Below are 25,580 nucleotides of genomic sequence, written 5' to 3'. Positions count from 1 at the left end.
GGAGAGCATAAAATGCCAAGGAAGCACGGGGAATGGGGCCCCAAGACCCAGCACTGTGTGGTGAGTAAGGGATGGCAAATATCTAGCCTCTGACAGTCAGGAAGTGAAAGAGTTCCTTGAGTGCTCCCGAGGGATTCAGTTGGTGAGAATGGATGCAGCAATAAGTGATCCACCTGTCTACCAGGCTGTGAGGAAATAGCTAAGATGCAAAGACAGGGAGGGGCAAGACACTACAATTCTTACTGTGCAGTACACCCAGCTGTAGGATACAGTGTGGGAGCAGTGCAGCCAGCTGGGACAAGAGAGAAAAACATCATTTGCCCTCCTCGCACATGGCTGACAACTCTGGCCAGAGCTGCAGGGAAAAGAGACCTCTTCTGGAAGGTAGTAAACTCTGCTGAAGACAGAATAAACCAGAGTAAAATAAGGAGGTACTAGAAGACCTAGGAAGAAAAGGATTATGAAGCCATGAAAGCTCAGAGACAAGGGAATTAGAGCATTCAGGGGTGAAGGGGAAAACAGGGAAGAACTGAAAGGAGGGTAAGAAAAGGGAGGCTAGAGCAGAGAGTGAGAGGGATAAAGCAAAACTGGTATCAGTGGAAAACCACATTGATTTCTGGCAGGTGGCAGCACATCAGCATAGGCAGGCCTGAGTTAGCACGAACACTGTCTCCTTACCAAAACCACCTAGGGTTACCCTCTAGCATTTTGACCAAGTTCAACAGCTCTCCTCACTGTATGGCTGCAGTCCCATGGAGGACATGGTGGAAGGAAGGGAGACTAGAAGAGATGAGAAAAATAAGTTCCTCACCAGTAGGGTTTGTGCACACCCCTGCCCCCATCAAGTTTTAGAAAGAACTGAGGGGTTCAAGCAGAATGGAGCATGCCCAAAAGCCAGCTGAGCTGAGAGAGATCACACTTGGTCAGCTTTGTAATGGGGAAAAGACATATGGTCTCCTGTGATCACAGGTTCCTGAAATCCCTCAGGTATAGGCAGTCTTGGAACAAGAGAAGGAAGAACAGTATCCAGAGAACCTTCAAACAGAAAAGAAACCCTAATCCTCTTCTTTCCACAAACTGTTAACCCAGGACTGTTTTCTCAGAAGAGGAATGATACATTTTTCTCCCCTAATTAACCAATCATCCAACCAAAGCCAACAGAGGACACAATCATATGCATTATCCCACAGCTGTTTTATGTCATTATGGGGAACATCACACCTTCACTTCCTTCCTCTTTTGGGGCTGAGCCACAAATCTCAAGGCCAGAAATTGCTGAAGATCAGATCCAGATGATATTGTAGCTGCTTGCCATAGCTGCACTATATCTGATTCCAAACCTGGGCCAAATCTAAGTCCAGAACTGCCAGACCCAATGCCCTGTTTCAAAGGCAGGAGTGTGAAGTCTGTGGCCTTAGAGAGAGCACACAGCATCTGTATGAACAAGCTATGGCCACATAGCTCACAGAAGTGCTAATAACACCTTCCCACAGAGACAATCCTTCATATTTCATTGTCAATATCTGTCTAAGGATTGTACAGAACTCAACAGACTTAAATTTACCTTTGTATGCCTCTGCCCCAAGAGGTAAGTAACCTCATCTCTCTCTTTTGACAGTGGTGGTATGAAAAGAAAAGCACAAAAAGGCAAATCAGCCCAATCATAATCACCAAGAAAACAAGGCCACAATCAGGTAAGGTCACCCAGACCCATGCTGCAACTTTAGGGCCACTCTTACTTGTTCTCAACCTGTTTTCCTCCCACATCCTCTTCATGCACATTAGGGGAATGCAGTAAAGCCTTCTCAGAGAAAGGAGGTTTTGGTGTGAGCTGCATTGGTTAAACAATTCCACCAGAGGGCACTGGAACAGTCGCACCAATCTCGCAAGCTCTGCACGGCGTGCATCAGCACTGATACTGCATGACTCCATCACTCTGCTTTTACCCTCGAGGTTAGATTTATCGGAAGGATTATAAGTGGCCTGCGCTGACCCTTACCCTGTACTGTAGCAGCATCCTACAGCCCAGAAGGCCAGGCACACCCTTTGGAGCTTCCATTTCCTTTCCCTTCTACCCTCTGCATGGCATGTTACTCTCCCACAGGCAGAGAGTGGGGCCAGGCAGAGCACCTGCCTCCAGAACAGACTGCTGCAGCTCCAAGTCACAGCAATCCTAGCTAAGCAATCAGGGTAGGAAAAAAAGAAAGCCATCTGGAAACCACTCGGGAAGGACTGAATTAAACCAAGTACAGTCACCTCAGCTGGAAGTTCCTATAAGCCTTCAGCAACTACTCCCTGAAATATGTTAGGGAATTTTTAATGCCAGGCACTCAGCACTGTAGCTTTGGGTTTCAAACAAATGAAGGAGTCCCATCAGGACCCAGATGTTAACACAGTCAGATGGGGAAGAGGACTTTTTGTTCCTATCAAGTTGCCTGCATCACCTAGTTTTAACACACTAAGGCACTGAACTCAGTGTTGGCACAGCAGGAAAAAGAAGGGAAGGTAAAGAGCACTCCCATGTGCCAGCCCTCAGCATGGGAGCCAACACGATTCAGAGGGCAAAAGACCCTCTCTTGCCAAGTTCCTGCAGGTCTTGCAGCTGTCAGCCAGGATTGACTCAAAGGGTGAAGTGCTCCCTGTTCACTTATACTGGCCTACAGCACCATGGCCCGTGTCTTTTAGACTCTGCCTCTAGTTCATGTTTACTTGCATATTTGGCATTTTAAACTGGGAAGGAGCAGCACACCACGCTGGTCTTTCTACAACAGGTGTGGTCTCTGCCCTTTCTGAGCAGAAGAACTGTTGTCGTACCTTAGCACCCCCCACAACCTATCAAATCCCCATATCAGACTTCTCACCAGCCACTGCTGTCCCGAGCCCCATCCTGGGACCAACCTCACTGCTGCATTGAGGGCCTAGCACAAAAGTTGAGTTATAGAATAACTCAGCTTGGACAGATTCTCTGGAGGTATCTAGTTCAATCACTGCTCAAAGCAGGGCTAATTCTGAAGTTAGATCAGGTTACCCAGGGCAGGTTCACTGCTAAAAAAACCTCCTCTATTTCTGTATGGAACAGGCTTTTCCTGTTCTCCTCCCTTCCCTCAAATGTCTTTATTTCCATGGTAGCCTCCAGAAATAGATATTCTACCCAAAAAGTAGTTACACAGCAGTGGTTTCCAAGCACAGTTTACACACTTACTATTGTGTTGACTTCAGCCTTAGGTATTGGTGACAGCAGCCCCTAATTCTGGGCCAGACATCAGTCCATGCTGCCATATCTCTAGCCTCATATCACATATTTTCCTCCCAGAGGAAACAGCCTCCCAGCCCTCTCCTATCTTCCTAGCACTGCTACACACTAGAATAAAATTCCTTGTCCCTGGCAGCTAACCAAAGCAATAGTTTGAGTAGCACTATTGATTTAGCATCTCCACACATCTTTGGAAGCAGTTCACCTAACACCATAACCAGTGCTCATGGACAAGTGCTTAGCCTTCACTTCAGAAAAGACCAGGAGAAAAATCAGCTCCTAATGGCCAAACTTTAAAGACAACTCAAATACACATGTACTGCCATACCAGAAGAGGATATGTGCCTGCCCTGGAGCATCTTGATTCCAAGTCTTACACTACCCTCTCTGTGCATGAGGGCACTAAAGCACAGAGGTCATTAGGTAACAGAGCATTTCAGCATTTGGAAGAAATTAATTCCATTACTGCCAAATTGTCAAGAGAGATGAAAAAAAAATCTTCAAATTGTGCTTCCTGTAAAATTGACTCCCTGCCAAGTTTAAGTCACCCAGGAAAGCATTTGAATGACAAGTCATGATGCTGATGGACATGAGTTGAGAGCTGCTGTTGGACTCAGGGAAACATTTGAAAAGGCTTATACAAACTTTGCAGTCACCCAAAGCTGTTCTGGAATTTTACATCAGACCCACCAAATTCCTTTTCTGGTATTTTACATTTGCCTACCTCCCTTTCCCCTTTGGTCTACTGGGCTGTGTGCCAAATTCAAGACACCCTTTCCTTCCCCTTCTATCTGGGACACTCCTGGGGGCATTTCCAGATGTTGCAGTTCTGCTTTGTGGCTTGTTCCATACCCAGGTCTAGCCCTTGCCCAAGTTCCTGAGACACAGTGTGCTCTTGCTGCCATGTGCCAGCTGTGATTTCTTTTTAGAAGAGCACTTCAAGGGCACCAGCTCCAGATGCTTCTAGCTAGGTGACACTTGCCTGCATATCCCCTCCCCAGCTGAGCCCAGGGATTGCCAGAACCCCTGGAACAAGGTGGTTCAGCAGCAGATAGCAGCACATGGTCACAGGTGGGACTCTGCATTTCTAGTCCCTGGTTGCAGATGCTCCCAGCCACCGCTTTCCACAGGCCAGCCAGGCTTGCAGACCAGGCTGGGAGGGCAGCAGAGCACCACATCTCTGTACATCCCAGCAGCAGAGGGCTGAATTGAATACAAAGGCTGGAAGTTACAGGCTGTTTCCTGGCTCACTGGGTTTCTCCTCAGGCTGCTCCAAGAATTAAGAAGCCTGGCCCCTGAGAAAGCCAGCTACCTCTATCTCATCATGCAGTAGCGTTGCTATCCCATAAAGACCTGGGAAAGGGGAGGAAAAGCAGGCCATTGCGAGTACATGGCTGGCCTGCCCCAGGCATAAGTGATGTAAGCCATTCACCTTGCAGTCTCCCATCAGTGACAGCGGGCCAAATGTAGCTCTGGTCTATAACCACTTCAGACACAGGCTGCCGACTGATCTTCCCATGCTCAGAGGCAGCTTTGGCAGCTAGCAAAAGTAAGCTATCAGACTAGAAGGGCACTGACCATCAATAGCTACTGTATCCTGTAATGTTTTCCCTGACTATTAGCATGGACAAAACTATTAACTTGGAAGAAAATAAACCTAAAATGGTCTCTAGAATAAGAATCTATTGTTCACATAATATAATGAGCGCTCAATGGATCCTAGACCTTGAGGCATTACACTGTGTGTGTGTGAACTACACAGGCTGCAGTGATCTGCTTTTATGCATTAACCACCCAGGTTTGTTCTCTCCTAGAATTTTATAGATTTATGCTGATTTAACAGGGTCACTTCAGATGCAGATTCTACTCACTCCTTCACACCCAACTCAAGATGACTGTTCCCCCCTCCCCTTTTTTTTTTTAAATTAATTTGGAGTAATTTCCTCCTAGGGAAATCTCTTTACCTCCATTTCTTCAGGAGTCTACACACAATACTGAGGTTTTGTTAAAGCTGTAAGCTTGCGCCTGCAAAGTTGTGTGGCTGTGGTAAGAACAGTTACCACACGGCTGTGGGACAGGAGTTTTAAATCACTGAACACAGAACAGAAATAATGAGGGGTGGGGAGGGTGGCAATACTCACATCCCTCCCCAACTACAGCTGTCACAAGAGAAGCTGCACAACCAATGACCAAACAAAATTGGGATCTTTCATTTGACACTTAAGTTTCTCTTCAGTGTCCAGAACTCTTTCCATTTGCTACGTTCCATTTCCCATTTGGCCAACACAAGTATTAGCTTTCCTTCCCAGTTGTCCACCGTCCCTCTCAGACAGGGAGCAGCTCTTCCTATATGCCCCCAAAACACAGTTTTTGTATTAAGTGGAACACAACAAACATTCAGGACATATTCCTTGGTTTGATCTGTTGATCTATATTAAAGGCCTGGGCTTATGCCTTAATCTAGAGAGTACTCTTGTGCAGTCTTAAGCAGCTTGCATCCTGCTTCTGCTAGTTTAAAAGAGTATTTGCAACAGAAAGCACAGAAGGAGATGGAGGATTCAGCTGCTCTGGTCACAGGTGAGGTCATTTCACCAGTAACTTACTGTCACAGACAACTTCTCCCCCTTGCAGACCAAGAGGAAGGGAAAGATTACTCCTGGTGATAGCCAAGGTGAAAGGGAGAGGAGACATGCCGAACTGTTGCATTCCAGCAGGCTATCAGCCCAAGATGCCCCACTGTGAGGAAGGACACTGGGAACAAGGAGATCCCAAAGAGGACTAAGCTTTCTCCCTCAAACTGTATACCAGTCCTCTATGCTTCTCTATTACACAAGCAACAATACATCCCAGCACCTCTATGAAGTACCCCTTACCTGAAAAACCTCTTGCTCTGGAGATACACTTTCTTAGATCATTCAATCCTTTCTGCTGTAAACTGCTACTGGAAAGCCACTGTCAAGCTTCATCACAGCTCATGGATAGGACTCTTCACCTTTTGTCTGCTGGGACCTACCCCACATATCTACCATATTCACCCCAGGGGATAACAGCTTTGCTCCTAGATCTGAAGAAAACTAGAGCTATTTTCCTAGACTACCACAGATGCTAGAATATTTATATGCATTTGATAGAGGGGTTTATGAAACCCAGTGTTTACTGGTGCCCATTCAAAATGCTGACTTAAAAGGCTAAGACTTCTCACCTTTGCCTAGACTGCAAAACTTCTGTGATACTTCCAAGACAACCTTGTGCAGAGCTTTGCTGTCCTGACACTGGAAGACTGCACAGCCCCACTTGCACAAGAAGAGATGGCTGTAAGCAGACTCAACCAAACTGAAGATGGAAGAACACCACAGCCCTGAGCACATTCTCCATCTTCTGAGAGTTTGGCTTCCTGGACTCAAGGCCAACTTAGTAATATTGGTGTCTTGCTTTGAGACTCCTCAGCAAGGTCCTACCCCTCCCTTGCCTGGGAGTTGTATTTAAGCTGAGGTTCTCACCTTTGATCCCTGTCTGAGCTAAAATGCAGCCAGGTCCATGCCTCACTCTACTGATCTAAGTTCTCACCCTGATCTGCTTTATCTTCCTGCTAAGGTGCTGTTGGACTGTTCCTTTGTTAGCAAGGCCACTGCCCCTGCCTGCCTTGCTCTGACTCTCAGCTCCCAGCTTACCCTCCCTTTCAGAGCAGCCTGCCCTTGCTGTTCCTTGACAAAGAGCCCACTCAGTTCACCTTGCTCATCTCTGCAGTCAGCAGACTGCTTCCAACTTACAAGTGTTGCAAGAATCAATTCTGACAAATCTCCACAGGCTGTAGAAACCACCAATGTCCGATAGGCTAAGTGGCAGGGCAACTAAAAGTTCTCCCACTTGATCAGAACAAGGATAAAACTAGCAAGTATCACACACACCTATAGCCAAGCCTGTTCCCATGGGTATTTTAGTAGTTGTTTGTTTGTCTTTAAACCATTTGGAATAGCCTTAGGCCATTTTTATCTCTTTCTTCCAGGCTTCTACTTCTTTGCCCAGGCAGAGGCTGAACCTCCATCACTCCTAAAGCTGCTCTTGTCCAGCCTGCAGGCCATGATGCACTTGCAGAAGGACAGGCAGGCTACTGGGGGTTTGTTGGAGACTTAAAAAACCTTCAGTCTGCAGAGCTGCCAAAGCAACAACAATTTGACAATGTAGAAGACTCGCAACATTCTTTTCCCCAACATTACTTGTTTAATTACCATTTTTGCACCAGTACATCTTATACTTTATATACATATATCTTTAATTTTTGCTTCTTCAGCTTTTCAAATACATAATATATTATCTCCAGAATACTAATTAAGACAGAACACAGAATAAGAGGCTCCTGGTTAGTTGCTAATTGGTGCTATGAACTTCCTTGGTTTGGGGAACTGATACGTACTTGAAATGACATGACCTGACAATGATACACAAAAAAAACAAGCCAGCCAGCAGAGTCCATGGCTTAACCTAAAGAATGCAAGGGAAGGAAATGGACAGCTAGCAGATTACAAATTCAGAGGAGGCTGGGAGCTGATGTACAGCAAGACTTAGGAGCGACTGGGGTGGGAGAGAAGCAGGGGGAACACCAAGAGAACCAGGGGATCAGGATTAAGTGACTAAAAATACATCCAAGAACAGTCCGATCTCCACTTATCCAAGTGGAACTGCAGCAGCTTTAGAGCTATTTTTAAAAAACTTAGTTTCCCAGAGGGATTGTCTAAGTGAAACTTTGTGTCCAAAATACCCTCAGTGTAGTAAGAAGACAGAAAGGACCAGAGACCTGGTATATACTGGTAACTACTCTCTAAGAGCCTCACCATGAAATTTTAGTCCCAGGGGGCAGAATTTACTTGTACAGAAACCTTGCAGAGTATATCCCAGTCACAAAAGTGTTGCTGCTGGTTGAGTGTTCAAAATAAGAAGCTTTCCTGTGAAGTACAAAAGTCTAGTGTTCTATGAAATGGGTCACAGCTACAGGAAGGTCATTGAGACCCTCTTCACTGCTAGTGTTTTAGCTAATCAGCTAGCATGGTAGGGCTTGTGTTTTCTAGCCTGCCCTGGAGTGTTGCCCAGGTAATCAGCAGACTCGTACCCCAGATCACATCCATAGCTGCTATCGGTGGGATAGTTTATAGACTAAGGGGGCCTAAAGAATCTCTCACAAACGGAACAGGAGAGACTAAGGGCCTTCTGCCTCAGACCTTCTAACCCCCTAAAACACGCAGGAAAGTGGATGACCTTCAGGACACATTAAAAAAGAGTTACAACAATCAGATCACATCTCTAGAAAGTTAGCCTCAGAAGGAAAGCCACAAGAAAGAAGCCAGGTGGGAGAACCCAGCTGCCACAGCTCTCAGGATTGGGCCTCCTACACATTTCTTGCCCAAATGATGAGTGTAAGGTGAAAGGGGGAGGGGACTGCCCCTTCACTAGAAAATACCCCATTTTCCCATCATAGTTCTTACTGCTGTGTAATACCTGTAACAGTGCAAAGTCACAGCAGGTACTGCTGCACAAACACACAGACAGGGCTCAGGACAGTGATGCAGGAACATTAGAAGCTGAGAGGTGGGATCACCTGGCTGTCATCTAGCATAAGTAACTACTAAATTATAAAATGCTTCTCTTTCTTTTGTTTTGTTTAAAAAAAAAACAAAACAACTATTTCCAGTTAAAACAGCCCAATGTCATGGAGACCTTTGCATGGGAGGTGGTGGGGGAATGATAATGAGAGAAGTTCCTCCAATGAACCTACAAGCCAAACAAGGAGCCTTAAAATGGCATGCCCATTTGGAGCCACAACACCATGGCAGCAGCAGGTCTACTTAGTGTCCTGCACATCTCTTCCCACAAGAGCACAGGAACATCCAGCAATACCAAGAATCGCACCAAACAGAGGAAGAGTAGTGTGAGCACGGGGAGGTTCACTCCTCACCACAGACACACCATAATTAATCAAACAGGATTTTGTGTTGAGACTTAGCAGAGAGATAAACAAAACCTATATCCTTGCAGCTTCCATTTATGAGTCGCAGCTAAACACAGCTGCCCTCAGCACTGTAGGCCAAGCTGCATAGACTCAAGTCACTATTGAAAGCAGCCACAGAAAGCAACAGGCCATAACCAGAGAAGTTTAAAGGAAAAGGAACCCAGATGCACCTACCCAGCCTACTCCTGTACCCACCTTCCTCAGGATTCTTGCCTTCCCTGTATGGAAACATGGGGAAAAAGAGCTAGGATGTACCATGTAACAGCCAAGTGGGTAGAAGAGACAAGGCTACCTCTCCTCCTTGCCCACCGCGCGAGGAGTCAGTATGTTCTCTTTAGGTTCAGTGGTTTCACTGTGGGATCAAAATTAGTACGTTTTGACTGAAGTGAAGATCTACTTTAAAAAGGAGGGACTGTCCTGACTTGTTTTTGATTGAAGATTAGAGAGGTTTGTGCCCCCTCTGTTCCCATTTGGTGTTTCTGGAGCCTCTTGGTCATCAGTTTGTTCCATTCCACTGCTTTGACCATTCAGAACTGGACCCAGTTGGATTGCTGAGGAGTCTGATTAGGAATGGCACTGAAAGAAGGAAAGAAAGGACAATCAAAGGGGCAAATCTAATTACAGACTTCCTAACCCATGCTTTTTCCAGTGCCCTTCTAGACTCTGCCCTTCTTGTGTGCTGTTCCCTCCACCACAGTTTACCTGGATGCAGCGCTGAAGTCTCCCCAAAGGTCTGTAGTAGCTGGTGCCTTGGATGCAGATACAGGAGTGCCTAAGTCTAACAGAATATCTAAGGCAGAAAAAGAAGACAAATCTGTCAAAGTAATCAAGAAGAAAACAAAACAAAACAAAACACCCTACAGGCATTTAAATTGTCACCTTACACAACCTCTCCTCCCTGGTAGGTGCAGTGGCACAGCATCTCTAAACAGACTCCATCTCTCTCTCCAGAGGAGGGAGGTTAGAGTTTTTAAGGACTGAGTTTGTTATAACAGCTCCTTTTGCTGAATGTGCACTGAGCCTTCAGCTCCTGCTGCAGGGGTGCATCATCTTCAAGAACTGTTCAGTCCCTACCTATCATACCAACCAACATATTACCCCTCCCAGTAGACATAAGGCTCAGACCCAGCACTATTGGGCACAGCCATCATAACAGTTGCCAACCAGGCATCACTACCAGTGCAAATCACACAGTGGAGCCCAGCCCTAATCAGAAGGTTGTGGTTTCTTCTCACTCAGATCCGTATATACCACTGCTAAAGTCTCTGCCTTCTCCATGCACCTCTACATGGTCACACTTCTAGTACATCTAGAAAGCTTCAGCAGCTCTACTCTTGTCTCCCCTTACAGCCCAATCCCACTATACTTTGCACCTCTTTCTATTGTGCTCTTTATACTAAAGCTGCCTCTCTCCCTATTGTAAGCTTATCAAGAAGTGCTTTTCCTGTATCTCTCAACAACAACTACAGGCTGATGTATATTCTCCTGTGGAAAGCAAGTGACCTGGCAGTGCTTTTCTGGATGCCTCATACAGGTCTGTCAGCATCCATCAAACAAACACAAGGTCAGAAAATCTAAGCATTTAAGTTGTATATCTGACCCTCACAGATCATTTTGACCAAGTCATTTGTTTTCTCCTTTTGCAAGGATAAGAGCTAAAATACTGTTCTCCCCTACAAGGGGAAATGACCAGGTATTATTGTCAAACAAACACGGAGATCCTCAGGTCAAAGGCAGCAAAGTCCTCAGGACACATGATGTCTCACAGGGCTTTTAACTGCACTGTTGACATCAGACTGAACATCAGTTCCCTGAAGCATGCCTCAGCCCTCTTTATGTGCCTACTAGGGTCCAACTGACTGATTGCTCTGTGCTAATGTTTACCTGCACTGCTCACGTTACTGGATTTCACCATGGGTGGTGGTGTGACATGGTCGGCAATGGCTGTGGAAGAAGGGGGAGGGATGGGAGGGACTGCAATTTTGCCTCCTGGTGGGGGTGGGAGCAGGCTTAGGCCCCCTGATCCAGACACACGGGGCTTGGCTGCCCCTCCTTTCTTAGTCGTCATGTTCTGTATAAAAAGAAGGGACAAGTGAGGAAGCATCTCAACTGGCAAATCCAAAGAAAGAAGCTGGGGCAACCAGACTCCTTACCCCAATGTTCAGTTTGATGGTCTGCCCTTCCTTGAACCCTAAATCTAATTTGGGACGTGTGTCAGCTTCCTGGGACTCCTTGGAGATCTCAGTCTCCTGCTTTACCCACCTAAAAGGAAAAGAGGAAGACATAAGACCCTGTGGCAAAGGGAAACAGGGCTTCAGAAAAATGCATGGTTCCTCCCTCCTGCCAAAGGACTAGCTTGCCTTGTCAGTCTGGCTACCTCACTGCTCCCAGTATAGCACAGCAAAAAGCTCAGACCACACAAACCCAAAAAACTGTCCAACACCACACCTATAGCATCACAGGACCCAAGCTGCAAGCTTTCGACTTATAGATCTGACCCTACCGGGCCCTCAGCCTGCATGGTGGTTGACAGCACACTTGAATGTCCTTGATGGAGCCACAGCTGGGCTTCAAGACTATCCCAGAGAAGCCTGTCCTAAATGAACATGCACAGCTGTCCACCGCATTCCACAGGCCAGAGGAAAAACAGCATCCAAGAAAAGTACAACTCACTTGAAGTGATCCTGCAAAGAGACGTTGAAGTCAAATGCATCACCCCGATCCACGAAGCCAATGCCAATGAAAGCACTTCGTCCTAATGGTGAGACAGAAGGGGTCATTGGAAACGTCTTGCAAAGGTACTCCCGTGTTCATTCACTCCCAAATCCTTCTGCTTCTTCTAAACCACTCTTTGCTACCTCCTTTGACAGCTCTGCAGCTGGACAACACAGGCACATAGCAGTTCATTGTTCCTAGTCTGTAGGATGCACCCTTCATCTCATGTGGCACTCTCCAAAACTGAATCCTCCTTTTCAGCCCCTGGACTCTGTGCAATGTAGAGAACTCTCCTCTGCTAACCTTTCTTTCCTATCCCTCCAGGCACACTATCCAACCTTTTCAGCATTCCCAACATCATGTCAGTCCCCCTGGCATACACACAACTTCAGCAGATTAACTCTCTTCCACTCCCAGCACTTGGGCCACGCATGACCCCTTGACTCACCAGTTCCATTCTGAATCCGAATGACAAAATAGCGGCTGGAATCTGTCACAGTCTCCACTGCAATGCCAGGGTATTGGTCTATGGGAGCCTGAGCAAAAAGCTCCCCTACAGACAAAGAAGCAGGTGTTAATGAGAGCAACATCTTTCTAAACAGAGATTTCTAAACCTTTCTTTCTAAAACATGGTTGGGGCTGCCATGCACAGCTCCCAGTTGACTTAGAAGCACATGCTCATAAGTAGCAATCACACTTACAGTGTTGACAAGCCACACCCCTTCCCTTACCTGAAACCTTATCCTCTAGTTTTATGTATGCAGTTTTGCCTTTGGAGGTCACACGAAGTCGCCCTGTCCAATCCGGATGGTCCAGTTTCCAGTCAGAAGCCCTGAAAAGAAGAGCAACTGTTCACTGACAGTACCTCAACATTTACGTTTCTGCCCAAACAGCTCAGCTAAAGCCTCTGCTCTCAAACCTTCAATCACATGCAGTTGCCTTATTCCACTTCTCTCTCCCCACAAAGTGTGGGAATCTGCTCCTCTCCATTGTAGGGTTAGCTCCTCATTGAGCGTCTCAGCTCCTCTCTGTTGCTACCAGTGTACACACGAGACTCAGAATGGCCTTTCTTCCTCTTGGGTAAAGGAAAATAGATACAGTCCAGAGAACATCAACTCCCTGTCTTTACCTTTATAACCTTGCAGAAGAAGAGAAACTGAAACCCTAGAACTCAGCTGGAACAGTAAACCTAAAAGGGACTAATAAGCAACTAGTGAGCATCAGGAAGACCTAAAAAAATTATAGCATGCTGAAGAGCCACTTCATTATTTTACCCCATTGCTGTAAAACATATCAAGTACCTCTGAAACTAGAGGCAGCTTGTTTACACTTGGTAAGACACCACACACACAAGCATACACATCACCTTATTTGGCCCATTAACTTCTTTGCTACAAAATGCTGGGGGGAGGGGTCAATCCTACAGTCAGGACAAAACATTTGTGTCCAGGAATAGCATGGACAGCAGCAACACTTCAGCAAGATAAAGCAAATACTACTCACACCATCAGTGTTTCAGAGCATAAACTAATCTCTCCAGGAACTGTGCGGAAGCAGCACACAAAGTCGCATTCCACTGGTTTTGGCTAAAGGCACTTCTAACTCCTGGCCCTGCAACTTTTTTTTTTTGTTTGTTTGTTTGTTTTTTGTTTTTTAAAAAGACTCACAGTCAACTCCTTCTGACTTCCACCCCAACCACTCCAAGAGCCAGTGGGCCAAATTCAACCTTTTGCTACACCACATCAGACTTGTGCCTCAGGGAGCAGAGCAAATATAATTGAGGGCAGAAGTTAGGTCTGACTAGAAAAAATGCAGCAAGTGATTTACACCTGTGTTCTCTGTGAAATTAACTAGTTAATCCCCATTCCTCTGCAGCATAGGAGAGGATACTCTTGGTTTTAGGCACAGAGAACATACAACAGACTTGATACAGATTTATCAGAAATAAGTACATCATCTGTAGCTGAAGTTAGTGAAATTGCAGGTGCCTAAGGCCTCAGAAAGCCTGCTTGACTTAATGCCAAAGAGAGGACAGGCAGCTCAGCAGGCATTAGTGCATACAAGCCTCTGCCTCTCAAGCCTCTGTTTATTTGCACAGAATGGACTGTGCTGACTGAGCAATTCTGCAGGAGTGCCTGAGCCAGCACTCTCTGCCAGAGCTGTACCAGCTCTGCAGGGACAATATGGGGTTGGGGTGGGGAAGAAACACATCTACCACCAGAGAAAGCAGCTATGGTATGACTCAGAGCACACACAAGGACAGATCTGTGGAATAAGAAGAGACCATTTTTATAAATTCACCTCTCCTTTAATCCAAGCTGCAAACTCATCACAAAGCAGGTCATGGGCACCACAAAGCAAAACTGAGAGGTCTAAGGCCACAGCTCAGACCCCAGTTACACAGCAAAAAGAAACAATGGCAGCTCAGTGCACGACTGCACCGCACCCCCTTTTCACTCCACGACGGCACAAGGAGCCCACACCTCCCCACAGCAACGCTTCTCCCACTCCAGGTTTGGCACCATCAGGAGGTGCTGGCATCCTGCAGTGCAAGCGAGCCGCTGCCGTACAGGCACTGCCACCTACTCCAGCCCCTAGCCATGACACCTCTCCCCACCTCAGCGAGGCGCCTACCTGCTCCAGGGCCGCCCTCCAGCCCCCTGGGCAGCACGGAGAGGGGCTGAAGGGCGGCCCTGGAGCCGATGCCGCCCCAGGGAGCCGCGGAGCGCAGCCGTGCTCCCCACGGCGCCGTGGTGGAGAGGAGCGCAGAGCCCCCTGCTCAAGCACAGACCGTCCGACCTCGGCCCCCCGGCACCGCTGTACTCCCGCCCCTCTTACCTGTATCCACGGTTGGAGGTGCGCGGCGGGATACGGTACACGTTGACATCAGGCTTCACGCAGAGAACAGACTCATACTCCAACTCAGCCGTCGCCGCCATCTCAGATATGAACCCCAAACACCCCAGCAGACAGCAGCGGGTGGGGAGCTTAATAACCGGGGGCGCTTCCGACCGCCATGTTTGTTGAGGGCAGACGTTGCCAAGGGAGCGCGAGCGTAGCCATGTTGCAATCAGGCCACGCTAAAAGCGTGGCGGAAGGTATCATGGATCCTGGCAGTAAAACGCTGGGGCGGGGGAGGGGAGGTGGCCATATTGGAACCGTTTCTGACAAAGCAATACGGAGGGCGCCATCTTGGATCCTGGCAATTTCCACAGGGTTTGGCGTGGCCATATTTGATTCGGGCTGATGAAGTCGTGTCGAGCGGCATCCCGAATCCTGGCGCCTTCCCTTCCGCTCGGATACCGGAGTGGCGCGGAAAAGCAGCCATGTTGGAAGTGGGCAGAGTGAAGCGGGCGGTCACCGGAAGCCATGCTGCGTGCTGCCGTGGCCGCCCTAGCTGCAGGAGCCGCTTGCGCTGGCCCAGGTGCTAATGGCTCCAGCGAGGACATGGAACGGGGCAGGATGCTCGGCCCTCCTGGGCCTTCTTGGGCTCTCCGCGGCAAGTGTATGTGTGTGAGCAGCCAGCCCAGCCTCTCCAGGCACAGGGTAGCCCCAGGAAGAGTGAGGGCTGCTTCCCACATGCCCCGTGCCCAGGGCAGAACCAACCGTGCACTTCAAAACCAAAATGATACCAAGCAGAAGCTCACGATGTCATGCCACGTGCTGGAAAGCCACTGCTCAGACCATGCCAAAACATGTGGTTGGGTTTTGTGCTTTCATGTATTTGAGGGTCTTTTAGTTCTCTGAATGTTCTGAGTATTGTTGTGGGTGCTTTGCCTTCCTTCCTTTTGTGTTTTTCTTCTCTGCAACCTTAGGTCAAAAAGTTGGATTTTAGGGAAAAAAGGATTTTCATGTACCCTGTGGTTCTGGGACCAAGAAGCTTTTGGTAAAACAGCAAACCAAAGTGGAAGTGCAACACAAACCACTGTAAGTTTTCCAGCTAAAGCTGGTGAAAGTACATGTTAAGTAAAGGTTAATTTCAGAGGTATGATTTTCCAGAAATGTGGCTAATGTAAGTATATAAATACTAATTTATTTATTAAATATAACAGGAGAAATACTAGTATCATTTAGACTGCAATTTTTTCATAGTCACTAACTTCCCAGTGGAAGCTGGTGCTGAAGTCTACTGCTGTGCAGTTGCTTGTGGCTGACTCTCTAAATTTTGACCCTGAAGACTGGGAAAAAAAGGGATAAGGCAAGTTATGAAAAAAGTTACCTTTGTCCACCCAGCCTGAGACAGACATAACATGGGCTAATTGTGCTAGGAAGTAATTTAAGCAATCCGTGGAACGCTAAGCTTAGTTTATTGCTGAGGGTAAAGCAAAGTGAATGAAACAGCACTGAGTCTGGGGAATGATTTTTTTTCTGGTATGGTATAGCGTTAGTTAATGCAGTGAGAGCTGAAACTGTATTTGGAGATTTGTTGCCATTTTGGTCCAGTCTTGTTCAACTTCTTCATCAATGACCTGGATGAAGGGACAGAGTGCACCCTCAGCAAGTTTGCTGATGATACAAAACTGGGAGGAGTGGTGGATACGCCAGAGGGCTGTGCTGCCATTCAGAGAGACCTGGACAGGCTGGAGAGGTGGGTGGAGAGGAACCTCATGAAGTTCAACAAAGGGAAGTGCAGGGTCCTGCACCTGGGGAGGAATAACCCCATGCACCAGTACAGGTTGGGGGTTGACCTGCTGGAAAGCAGCTCTGCGGAGAAGGTCCTGGGAGTGCGGGTGGACACCAAGTTAAGCATGAGGCAGCAATGTGCCCTTGTGGCCAAGAAGGCCAATGGTATGCTGGGGTGCATCAGGAAGAGTGTTGCCAGCAGGTCGAGGGAAGTCATCCTGCCCCTCTACTCAGCCCTGGTGAGGCCCCATCTGGAGTACTGTGTCCAGTTCTGGGCTCCCCAGTACAAGAGGGATGTGGCACTACTGGAGCAAGTCCAGCGAAGGGCTACAAAGATGATTAGGGGACTGGAGCATCTCTCTTATGAGGAAAGGCTGAGAGAGCTGGGCCTGTTTAGCCTGGAGAAGAGAAGGCTGAGAGGAGATCTTATCAACGTGTACAAGTATCTGAAGGGAGGGTGTCGAGAGGATGGGACCAGACTCTTTTCAGTGGTGCCCAGCGACAGGACGCGAGGCAACGGGCACAAACTGAAACACAGACGCTTCCATGTGAACATGAGGAAAAACTTTTTCACTGTGAGGGTGACAGAGCACTGGAAGAGGTTGCCCAGAGAGGTTGTGGAGTCTCCTTCTCTGGAGATGTTCAAAACGCGCCTGCATGCAATCCTGTGCAATATGCTCTAGGTGACCCTGCTTGAGCAGGGGTGTTGGACTAGATGATCTCCAGAGGTCCCTTCCAACCTCAACCATTCTGTGATTCTGTGATTCTGTGATTTTCATTCCAGAGGTAAGTGGAACTGGATGGTAATAAACCTCAGTCATAGCATTCAAAACAAGCAGTACTTCTGTCAGGCCAAAGGTCCAACTACCTCAGCAGCATGTCTCTGACAGTGCCCAGTACAGAAAATCTTTGAAACAAAGGGAGTTTGTGCTGCTAGTTCCATAGATTTGGTAAGCGAAGCCCAGAAAAAGGAAGTCTTGAGTCAATATAGTCATTGAGTCATTAAAACTAACAGAACAAAATACTGTAATTTAACTAACCTATCTAAATGTAACCGGCCTAGCTTTTCAGAAAAAATGGTGTGGGCAGCTGTATGAATAGATATACACAAAAGATGAGCTGAGTACCTGAATAGACCTGAATTACTATGGAATTATGCAAATACACAACTTCCCTTTTCCCTTCCCCTCTGCCAGCTAGTTCTGCCTCCATGCAGCAGGAAGGAGAGGTTAGCACACAGGATTTTTGTGGCAGATCTTGATATCCTAGGGAACAGAGGCCCTTATCTTGCTGTTTGGGTGAAGCAAGCCATTCCCTGCCAGGCTGCACACTGGGTCAGGCAGATATCTGCCTGGACAATAAGATTTGAAACCCTTCAGACAGCCTGGACAAGAGCAGATGGGAGTGTGTGGAGCCAATACTTATTGCAGGTAGGTGCCACAATGTGAAAGAAAGCTCTGCCTCCCTGCTTGCAGTATGCCAGGGTATGTTGCTTGCCAGACTGTCAGAATAAAAAAACAGTTCTGATACTGAACTGAAGTTAAAAGAGGTTAATGAGAGGAGAACCGTGGAGGAGAAGGCAGCAGAGTTGCTTAAAGAAAGCATATGAAACAGCACAGAATTACACTTTGCTCATATGAGGAGAGGCTGAGAGAGCTGGGACTGTTTAGCCTGGAGAAGAAAAGACTGAGAGGGAATCTTATCAATATGTATAAATAGCTGAAGGGAGGGAGGGTGGGGCCAGACTTTTCCCAGTGGTGCCCAGTGACAGGGCAAGAGGCAACAGGCACAAACTGAAACACAGGAAGTTCCATCTGAATCTAAGAAAAAACTTTTTTACTGTGAGGGTGACAGAGCACTGGAACAGGTTGCCCAGAGAGGTTGTGGAGTCTCCATTCTTGGAGATATTCAAAAGTGTCTGGACATGGTCCTGGGCAACATGCTCTAGGTGATCCTGCTTGAACAGGAGGGTTGGACTAGATGATCTCTAAAGGTCCTTTCCAACATCAACCCTTTTGTGATTCTGTGATCTATGAGTACCCTGATACTAATCCATGCAGAAGAATCATTTGAGCTTTTGCTTTGATTTGATTACATTTAAGAAAAAATAATGCATTGTCCAGGAATGTGCATGAAGCCTATTGTAATGGATGGATACAACATATGGAATTTTCCTTCTGTGCATAAAAGGCACAAGGGAAACCCATCTTACAAAATGAATCACTTAAAGGTCAATCTTGAGACAAGCATTTACACAGAACAGTCTAAATACTATTTCAGACAATGCCTTCTTCACTGAAAATGCCCTGGTAAAAATTCTGACACAGACAATCATCCAGTACTGAGAATCTTGTATTATGAAGAGCTACTTTTTCATTCTGTGTGATCTATATATGTACCAGTTTTGCCAAGCTTGTTCCCTGTTTGATGTCCAAAAGGCTTGTGCCTACCTGAGCTTACCCAGCAGTGTACAAGAATGGTTTTGGGTCATCCAGGAGATTTTCTAAAGAAGGGAAACTGAGGAATATCAATACAGGGCAACCTTGCTGATACTTGGTGTTACTGCAGCAGCAGCCAGTGAGTCCCTGTGAAACTAGGTACACACTAGAGACAATGCAAACATTGTAAACACATAGTAAAGATTGGCCACTAAAGCACCACAGTATGCCTTCCAGAGACGCAGTTATGCTAGCTATGGCTAAGCTTTATAGGGAATGTTTTGGATAGTTTAGGAAGATGAGCTTGACATATACTCAAGGAACTTTCAGCGTCTGGGAAAGATCATAGCTATCTAGTGGGTCCACCTGCTCAGAAACAAACAGGGAGTCTCAAAGGGTCTGTAAAGCTTTGTAGAACTGCAGAAGTAGTAGTAAAAATATGAAATGAAAATGGAATTCTCAATTCTTGCCAAACTGTTCTGGAGGAAACCTGCATTCTCTTGAGGGAGGGAGGCTTTTGTAAGTATGCTGATCACATTTATAGAAATGCAGTTGTATATGGGTGTAACTATTTAGTAACTGGTAGGCTTGTGCAGGTTTGTACTAACAAACCTGAAATAGCAATATAAATGGCAACTGGCATTAAGGTTTTAGCCAATTTGTTGTGATGGCCAGCTGAGTCTATAGGTCAAGATAAATTCCAAGGTTAATTAGAGCCTTTCTGAGCTAATCCAGTCTGTTTATCATGTGGGGAAGGGAAAGACCTGGAAGAGAAGAAAAGAATATAGTATGGTGTTTTGGGGTTACCATCACAGCTGCAAATCAGAGGTCTGGCCTGATCTGATCTAAGTAACTGTTTTCTGAAAGTAATGAATGAAATGTCTTCTTCCCTCCTTGCTCCATCTCCCTGAAGTGTCCAAGTGTCTACTTCATTAGGTCCTTCATGCTCAGGTGCAAAATACCTTGCTACTCAAACTGCTTAAAAGGTTCAATTGGTCTGGAAACCTATACAGAGAGGTACCTCATCATCTTATCACTGTCCAGAGTGAGCTGGCTGGATTGTAGGTAAAGTGTTTGCTGTGTTGAGGTTGGCTGCAGGGGAAGGATTTTAACTGAGGGATTCGGAGCTAGCCCACTGATGGAAAAAAGACCTTCTTGCAAGAGAGAGTTTGGCTAGATCTAGCCAATCCCATAGTGATGGAGAGGCTGTGGGATTCCTAGGAAAGATGACCAGTACCCTCTTATTAACAGGACAATTCATGTTACTCTCAGATCACTTGCTGTCTGGGTCTGAGGAGTCCCCTGGAAAGGCAGCTGAGAATAAAAGGCAGCTGGAGGGGCTGTTCTGGCAAGCTGCTGACAGCCTGTCAATCTTTGGTGAATGGCCCAGTCCTGGCCTGCCTTCCTGTTCCTGGTCTAATGGTTTTGTCTTTGAGCCAACATTCATATGTTTTGCAGAACAGATGACATGCTCATGAGCAGAACTCTTCTCAGTCCTGTTAATTTTCCAGACTAAAACCAAAATGATTCTTATATGTCTGATTCTTATATGTCTGGACTTTGCCATTTCTCCTGTCTCTTGATTTCCTAATTTGGGGGGGGAAAAAACCTAGTGTTAGACACTTGAGTGCTTTACTTTAGATGTCTTTTTATAGTCATGCTACTTTTTGTGTTATCAGCATTTCAATTAACCACTTCTGCTTTTTCATCAGTTAAGTTCCGTCTTTAAAAAAATGTCATAACTACCCAAAAATGTTGCAAATCAGATTAAAATCCTTTTGAGACTTCCAGTAATGGCTTGTTGGGTAGAGTGTTTGGGTATTTCATGAACTAAGCTGTTTCAAGTTGGAACAGAATCTGATCTGGATTGATAAGAACCCAGAATGATAAGAAATGGGATTAGCTAGGTGAATGTGCTGATCTGACAGAACATGAGGTGGGTACCAGACAACAGACCAGACCCCTGATGGTAACATGTCAGGGTCTGAATTTATGAGCTGCACCAAGCAGTGGTCAGTGTTATGCCAGTAGGCAGGAGAGCTGATTCAGTGTCTTGGTTTGGTGTTCTATGGAAACTTTATTTAAAGTATGTGTTTTGCCTATCAGTCCCTTGCCTCCTATTATTCCTTAACTCAGGAGCCTGTTTTATTTTGGCAGTGTTGGGACAACTACTGTTTGTTTGTTTGTTTGTTTGTTTTCTTTTTCTAGCAGATTATATCTAAAACTTCAGATATGAGTCATTTTAAGCCCTTCCGGCAGGGTGCAAGAACCTAAATAGTTAGTACACACATGCACATAGAGGAAAAAAGCAGTTCCTAAAATGCCATGAGGGTTTCTTCTTTCAGTCACTCCAGAGCCAAGGCAGGATAGGTCTTGTTCCCTGACACGCTGAAGTATCTGCTTCACTGAGGTAGGTATAATAAGCTGCAGAATTCTGTTTTCTCCTTCAGCTTGCAATTTCTTATTGTTCACTCCTGAAAATCTCTCTCGCCCCTCCACTTTTCCCTTCCATCTTTACAGACACATACAGCCTTTTTAGCATTCTTGAAAACATAGGGTGGGCAGGATTTTCGTATTAATTCATCTCTCTGTTTGCTTTGGTGTAGGATTTGTATTAGTATTTTTACAGCATTACCTGATTCTCTATCCTCTTTATGCTGTAGTTACATTCTGTGGCTATATGAGGAGACAGCATGATTTAACTCTTGCAGCGCTGTTCCCTGATGGTCTCTGTAAGTGTCTTCCGCATATATCAGTGGGACCACAGGAAAATGAACAGACTTGCTAGATTTTTAAGTTAAACCCCCAGCTGCCTTCAGTGACTTCTTTCATAGCTTTCCTCACAGTTCACCCTCACCTAAAAGCCTATTAGTAACTGTTACCTAAGAGTGGTAATTACAGTGTTCATTACAACTTTTTAACTTATTTTCCTCTCGGTGAAGCAATTCCACTGCTTATGATTTGCTCCACATCTAGACAGATGATTTGTTGGTGGTGTTTTTTTTTTATAATACTGTATATTTAGTCCTGCACACAACAATCCTTGACTGGCATTTACGTACTGCCATAACAGAGGTTAAAATAGAAACAGTATTGGTTGTCTTATGTCTCCTCAGCTGCTTTCACAGGCTGAATTCAGCTCTTACCTGTGCAGCTTCCTTGTCTTCTGGTGATGCTTTTAGGGACCTTTCAGCAACACAACTGTCTTCATTGATTCAGCAAGGGTTTTGTTGTGTGGGGTTTTGTAAATAGTTCTGTTAATGCTTAAAGGATGATGCTCTTTCTCTCAGATCTATCTTTGCTTTGCTGAATTTCCTCTACTTAATATATCAATATCCAAGTGCAAGAGTGACTGAGCAATTAAAGTCTTTCTACTGCCACTTCTTATAGTTTTAAAACCAGACTTGAGTGTTCTGTGGTTCAGCTTTGATTTGCTATAAGGACAGCTTTTCTTATATCTAAAATGGTTGAAGAACATTATTGCTATTATTCTGTATTTTAATTTTTCTCTCTGCAATGAAATCTCTGTCTATTCTTCTTAAGCCATTCACCTCTTGCCTTTCTCCTCATCAAGACTAGAAATGCAAAGAACTGGCAGAGAGCTCAGAACACAGATACATGGGCTAGAAAAGCAGGGAAAAGGAAATACTTACTGAGACTTCCCTAAAAATGTCCTTTTGCAAATAGAATTGCTGACCTGTCTGTTCTATTTGTAATGTCCACAAAATAAAATGGACTTATTTAATTAAGACAACCATAGCTTTCTCAACCTAAGCCTATTTCACTATTCATGCCAAGAGGAGGAATTGCTTGTTTTAAAAGGTAAAGGAACTACAGTGCTGACTTACCTTTCTGAAGAACAAAAACATATGCAAAGCTAGAAGTTGATCAGGGAAGACACTTGGAGATAGCATGGGTATGGGTGTGAATAAAATGAGACCTCCACTTTAGATTGGAGACTAAAAAGAGGGAGAAATGAAATCAAAAGGGATGACAGAGACAGGAGAACGTAAGTGTATACAAAACCTCTGTTTGAATAGTGGGGCCATTTTTCTTATGTGACTTAGCCACCATGTGAATGATGAAGCTGTATAGTGGTCAGACTAGTAGAGGTAAACCTTTAGAACAAAGTAGTATAGACCTATGCTTTTGTATCCAGAGAGTTCAGTACTGTCAGCTGACTCAGGAAGGCTTTAGTACAGATAAAGAGAGGAATTTGGAAAGGAAAGTGAGAACTGCTTACTAATTTGCTTTCTGTTTTATAGCTATAGAATGTCTCCACTTCTGAGTGACAGCAGTTCACATGAACAGGCTGCTGTACATTATGCATCAGAATCCATTGGCTCCCTTGCTGTCTTCATCCTCATCTTCATCATAGGTATCCCAGGCAATGGGTTGGTGATCTGGGTAGCTGGCCTGAAAATGAAGAGGTCTGTGAATGTTGTCTGGTTCCTAAACCTTGCTGTGGCTGATTTCATGTGCTGCTTGTCTTTGCCATTTTTCATTGTTCATCTGGTCCTCCATGAACACTGGCCATATGGCTGGTTCCTCTGCAAAGTCATTCCATCAGTCATCATATTCACCATGTTTACTAGTGTTTTCCTACTCATGGCCATTAGCATTGACCGGTGCCTCCTTGTGATGAAACCTGTCTGGTGTCAAAATCATCGAACGGTGAAGTTTATATCACTAACGTGCAGTGGCATTTGGATTCTGGCCTTCATTTTCTGCTGTCCTGTCTTTCACTACCGTGAGACTATCACTTATGATGGCAAAACTGAGTGTGGGTACAATTTTAGAGATGATAAAATGCTAGATTATATGGATGACAATGGTCTTGTAAATGAATTATTGGAAGAATACTCACCTTTAATACCAACTGGCACCTATGGTCGCACCATCTTCATTCATCAGCCTGTTGATGATTATCCATATTTCCAGACAGAGAGCATATCCACCAACGAAGACATAATCACAACATCCCACATTCTGTATTCTGCAGTACCAGTAAACATAAACTCGCTGTTATCTTCCACTGCCTATCCTGACATCAAGGTGTTGGAATCTCCTAGTGGTACGCCTAGTGCAGACGTGTCTGCACCATCCAGCATTGACCTCCACTTAAAGCTACCGGACCTCCCTGATGGTTTGCTCGATTTTGACAATGGGTACAGCGGTAATGACTCACTGGGAAACTTCTATGAGGATGATTATTTTGTACCCCTCCCATTAGTGGTCATAACCATCACCAGGGCCATCTTTGGCTTCGTACTCCCCTTCAGCATAATGGCAGTTTGCTATGCCCTTATTGCTTTCAGGATGCATGCAAATCAGTTTCACAAGCAACGTAGCAAGATGCTGCGAGTGATCTTGCTTGTGGTAGCTGCATTCTTTGTCTGTTGGGCTCCATATCATGTAGTTGGGATTCTGTCCTTTGTAGCTACTCCTGGAACAGGACTGAGGGAGTCATTGGTCCTCTGGGATCACCTCTCCACTGCACTGGCATATGTTAACAGCTGCATCAACCCCCTACTCTATGTTTTTGTGGGGCGGGACTTCAGGGCAAAGGCACGACAATCGGTACAGGGAATCTTGGAAGGTGCCTTTGTTGAGGAACTAACACATTCAACCCCTTACTCCCTTGACAGAAGCAAGACGTCAACAGACAAGGATGTTAGCAGCACAGTCTAATGCAGGACTTCACCACTGCAGGGACAAAGAGTGCATCAATGACTTTCCACTTACAGCTTTTTTTGCTCTAACACATTTAATTAATCTGCAGAGCTGCACATGGGATACTGAGATAGTTCACTTGAGAACAGCTAACCCCCTTTATATCCTTCTCTAGACAGATGCGGAGTTGAAATACCAAGAGTAATAATCTTTGAGGGAAGACACTGGTGAGGAAAAAGACCCAGAGTACATTAACCTTTAAAGAAGAAAGCAGACTTGCAAAATGATTTGTGGTGGGATCATATAATTTAACCTCTGAATTACTAGATGACTATGTTATTAAAGTTATTTGCATATTATATCTATTATAGATGTTATGCATTTCCTGTTTCTGGTAAACTGCAGAGAGAACTAACTTGGATGTCTCTCCTTGAAATCTGTCAACTCCCCCTTCCTCTCCTTTACCTGTACTTAGAACTGAAGGGTTTTTTTGCTGAAGATGTACCTAGATGGAAGTGCTACCTTTTCTCACAACAGTGCGTTGGAACTTCACTTTCTCCAGACATGATTTTCATGCCAGTGGATGCACAAGATCTTTCTTAGTCTCAGCAAATGCATCACTGTACACTAGTAATGGGTCAATTCACATGCTGTATGTTCATTAACATGCACTCACTCAATCTCTCCCTAACACATGCTCTACCACTAGAGTACCAGATCTTTTTAGGATGTGGTCTGAGATTATCTGAATGTCCCTACTGCATTTTAAGACAGCACACAAATAGAATTTGAGCATGTGCAGTCATTGACAAACCAAATTAAGGGGCTGCTGGTCTGTCATCCTTCTAGTGAAACCTTGGAATTGAGAAGTGAT

At 45.5% G+C, this 25,580-nt stretch overlaps 2 protein-coding genes across 9 annotated transcripts; one reads left to right on the top strand and one right to left on the bottom strand.

The window, feature by feature from the left end:
* Positions 1 to 7,451: 7,451 nt before the first annotated feature.
* On the bottom strand, positions 7,452 to 15,112 carry NECAP1 (NECAP endocytosis associated 1). The gene is made up of 8 exons (XM_026082443.1): positions 14,811 to 15,112; positions 12,704 to 12,804; positions 12,421 to 12,525; positions 11,931 to 12,012; positions 11,411 to 11,519; positions 11,142 to 11,328; positions 9,960 to 10,047; positions 7,452 to 9,833 (listed from the first exon to the last, which is right to left on the bottom strand). The coding sequence occupies exons 1-8, from the start codon at positions 14,909 to 14,911 to the stop codon at positions 9,785 to 9,787; spliced, it is 822 nt and encodes a 273-aa protein (XP_025938228.1). The 5' UTR covers positions 14,912 to 15,112; the 3' UTR covers positions 7,452 to 9,784.
* A 2,233-nt stretch (positions 15,113 to 17,345) lies between these two features.
* On the top strand, positions 17,346 to 25,065 carry C3AR1 (complement C3a receptor 1). 8 transcript variants are annotated; one of them, XM_026082464.1, is made up of 2 exons: positions 17,346 to 17,381; positions 23,299 to 25,065. In XM_026082464.1, exon 2 carries the CDS (start codon positions 23,306 to 23,308, stop codon positions 24,722 to 24,724), a length of 1,419 nt encoding a protein of 472 aa, XP_025938249.1. In that variant the 5' UTR covers positions 17,346 to 17,381; positions 23,299 to 23,305; the 3' UTR covers positions 24,725 to 25,065. The 8 variants fall into 8 exon arrangements, with proteins under 8 accessions (XP_025938249.1, XP_025938246.1, XP_025938245.1 ...); XM_026082461.1 differs by having other exon boundaries at positions 17,361 to 17,381; positions 21,245 to 25,065; XM_026082460.1 differs by having other exon boundaries at positions 17,361 to 17,381; positions 21,242 to 25,065.
* Positions 25,066 to 25,580: the final 515 nt, after the last annotated feature.

This window comes from Apteryx rowi, unplaced genomic scaffold (assembly GCF_003343035.1).
Source record: "Apteryx rowi isolate R43461 unplaced genomic scaffold, aptRow1 scaffold_578, whole genome shotgun sequence".
In the NCBI taxonomy this organism is placed as follows: domain Eukaryota; kingdom Metazoa; phylum Chordata; class Aves; order Apterygiformes; family Apterygidae; genus Apteryx; species Apteryx rowi.
Note: the sequence above shows the minus strand (reverse complement) of the source record. Positions and strands in the feature narration are given on the sequence as shown.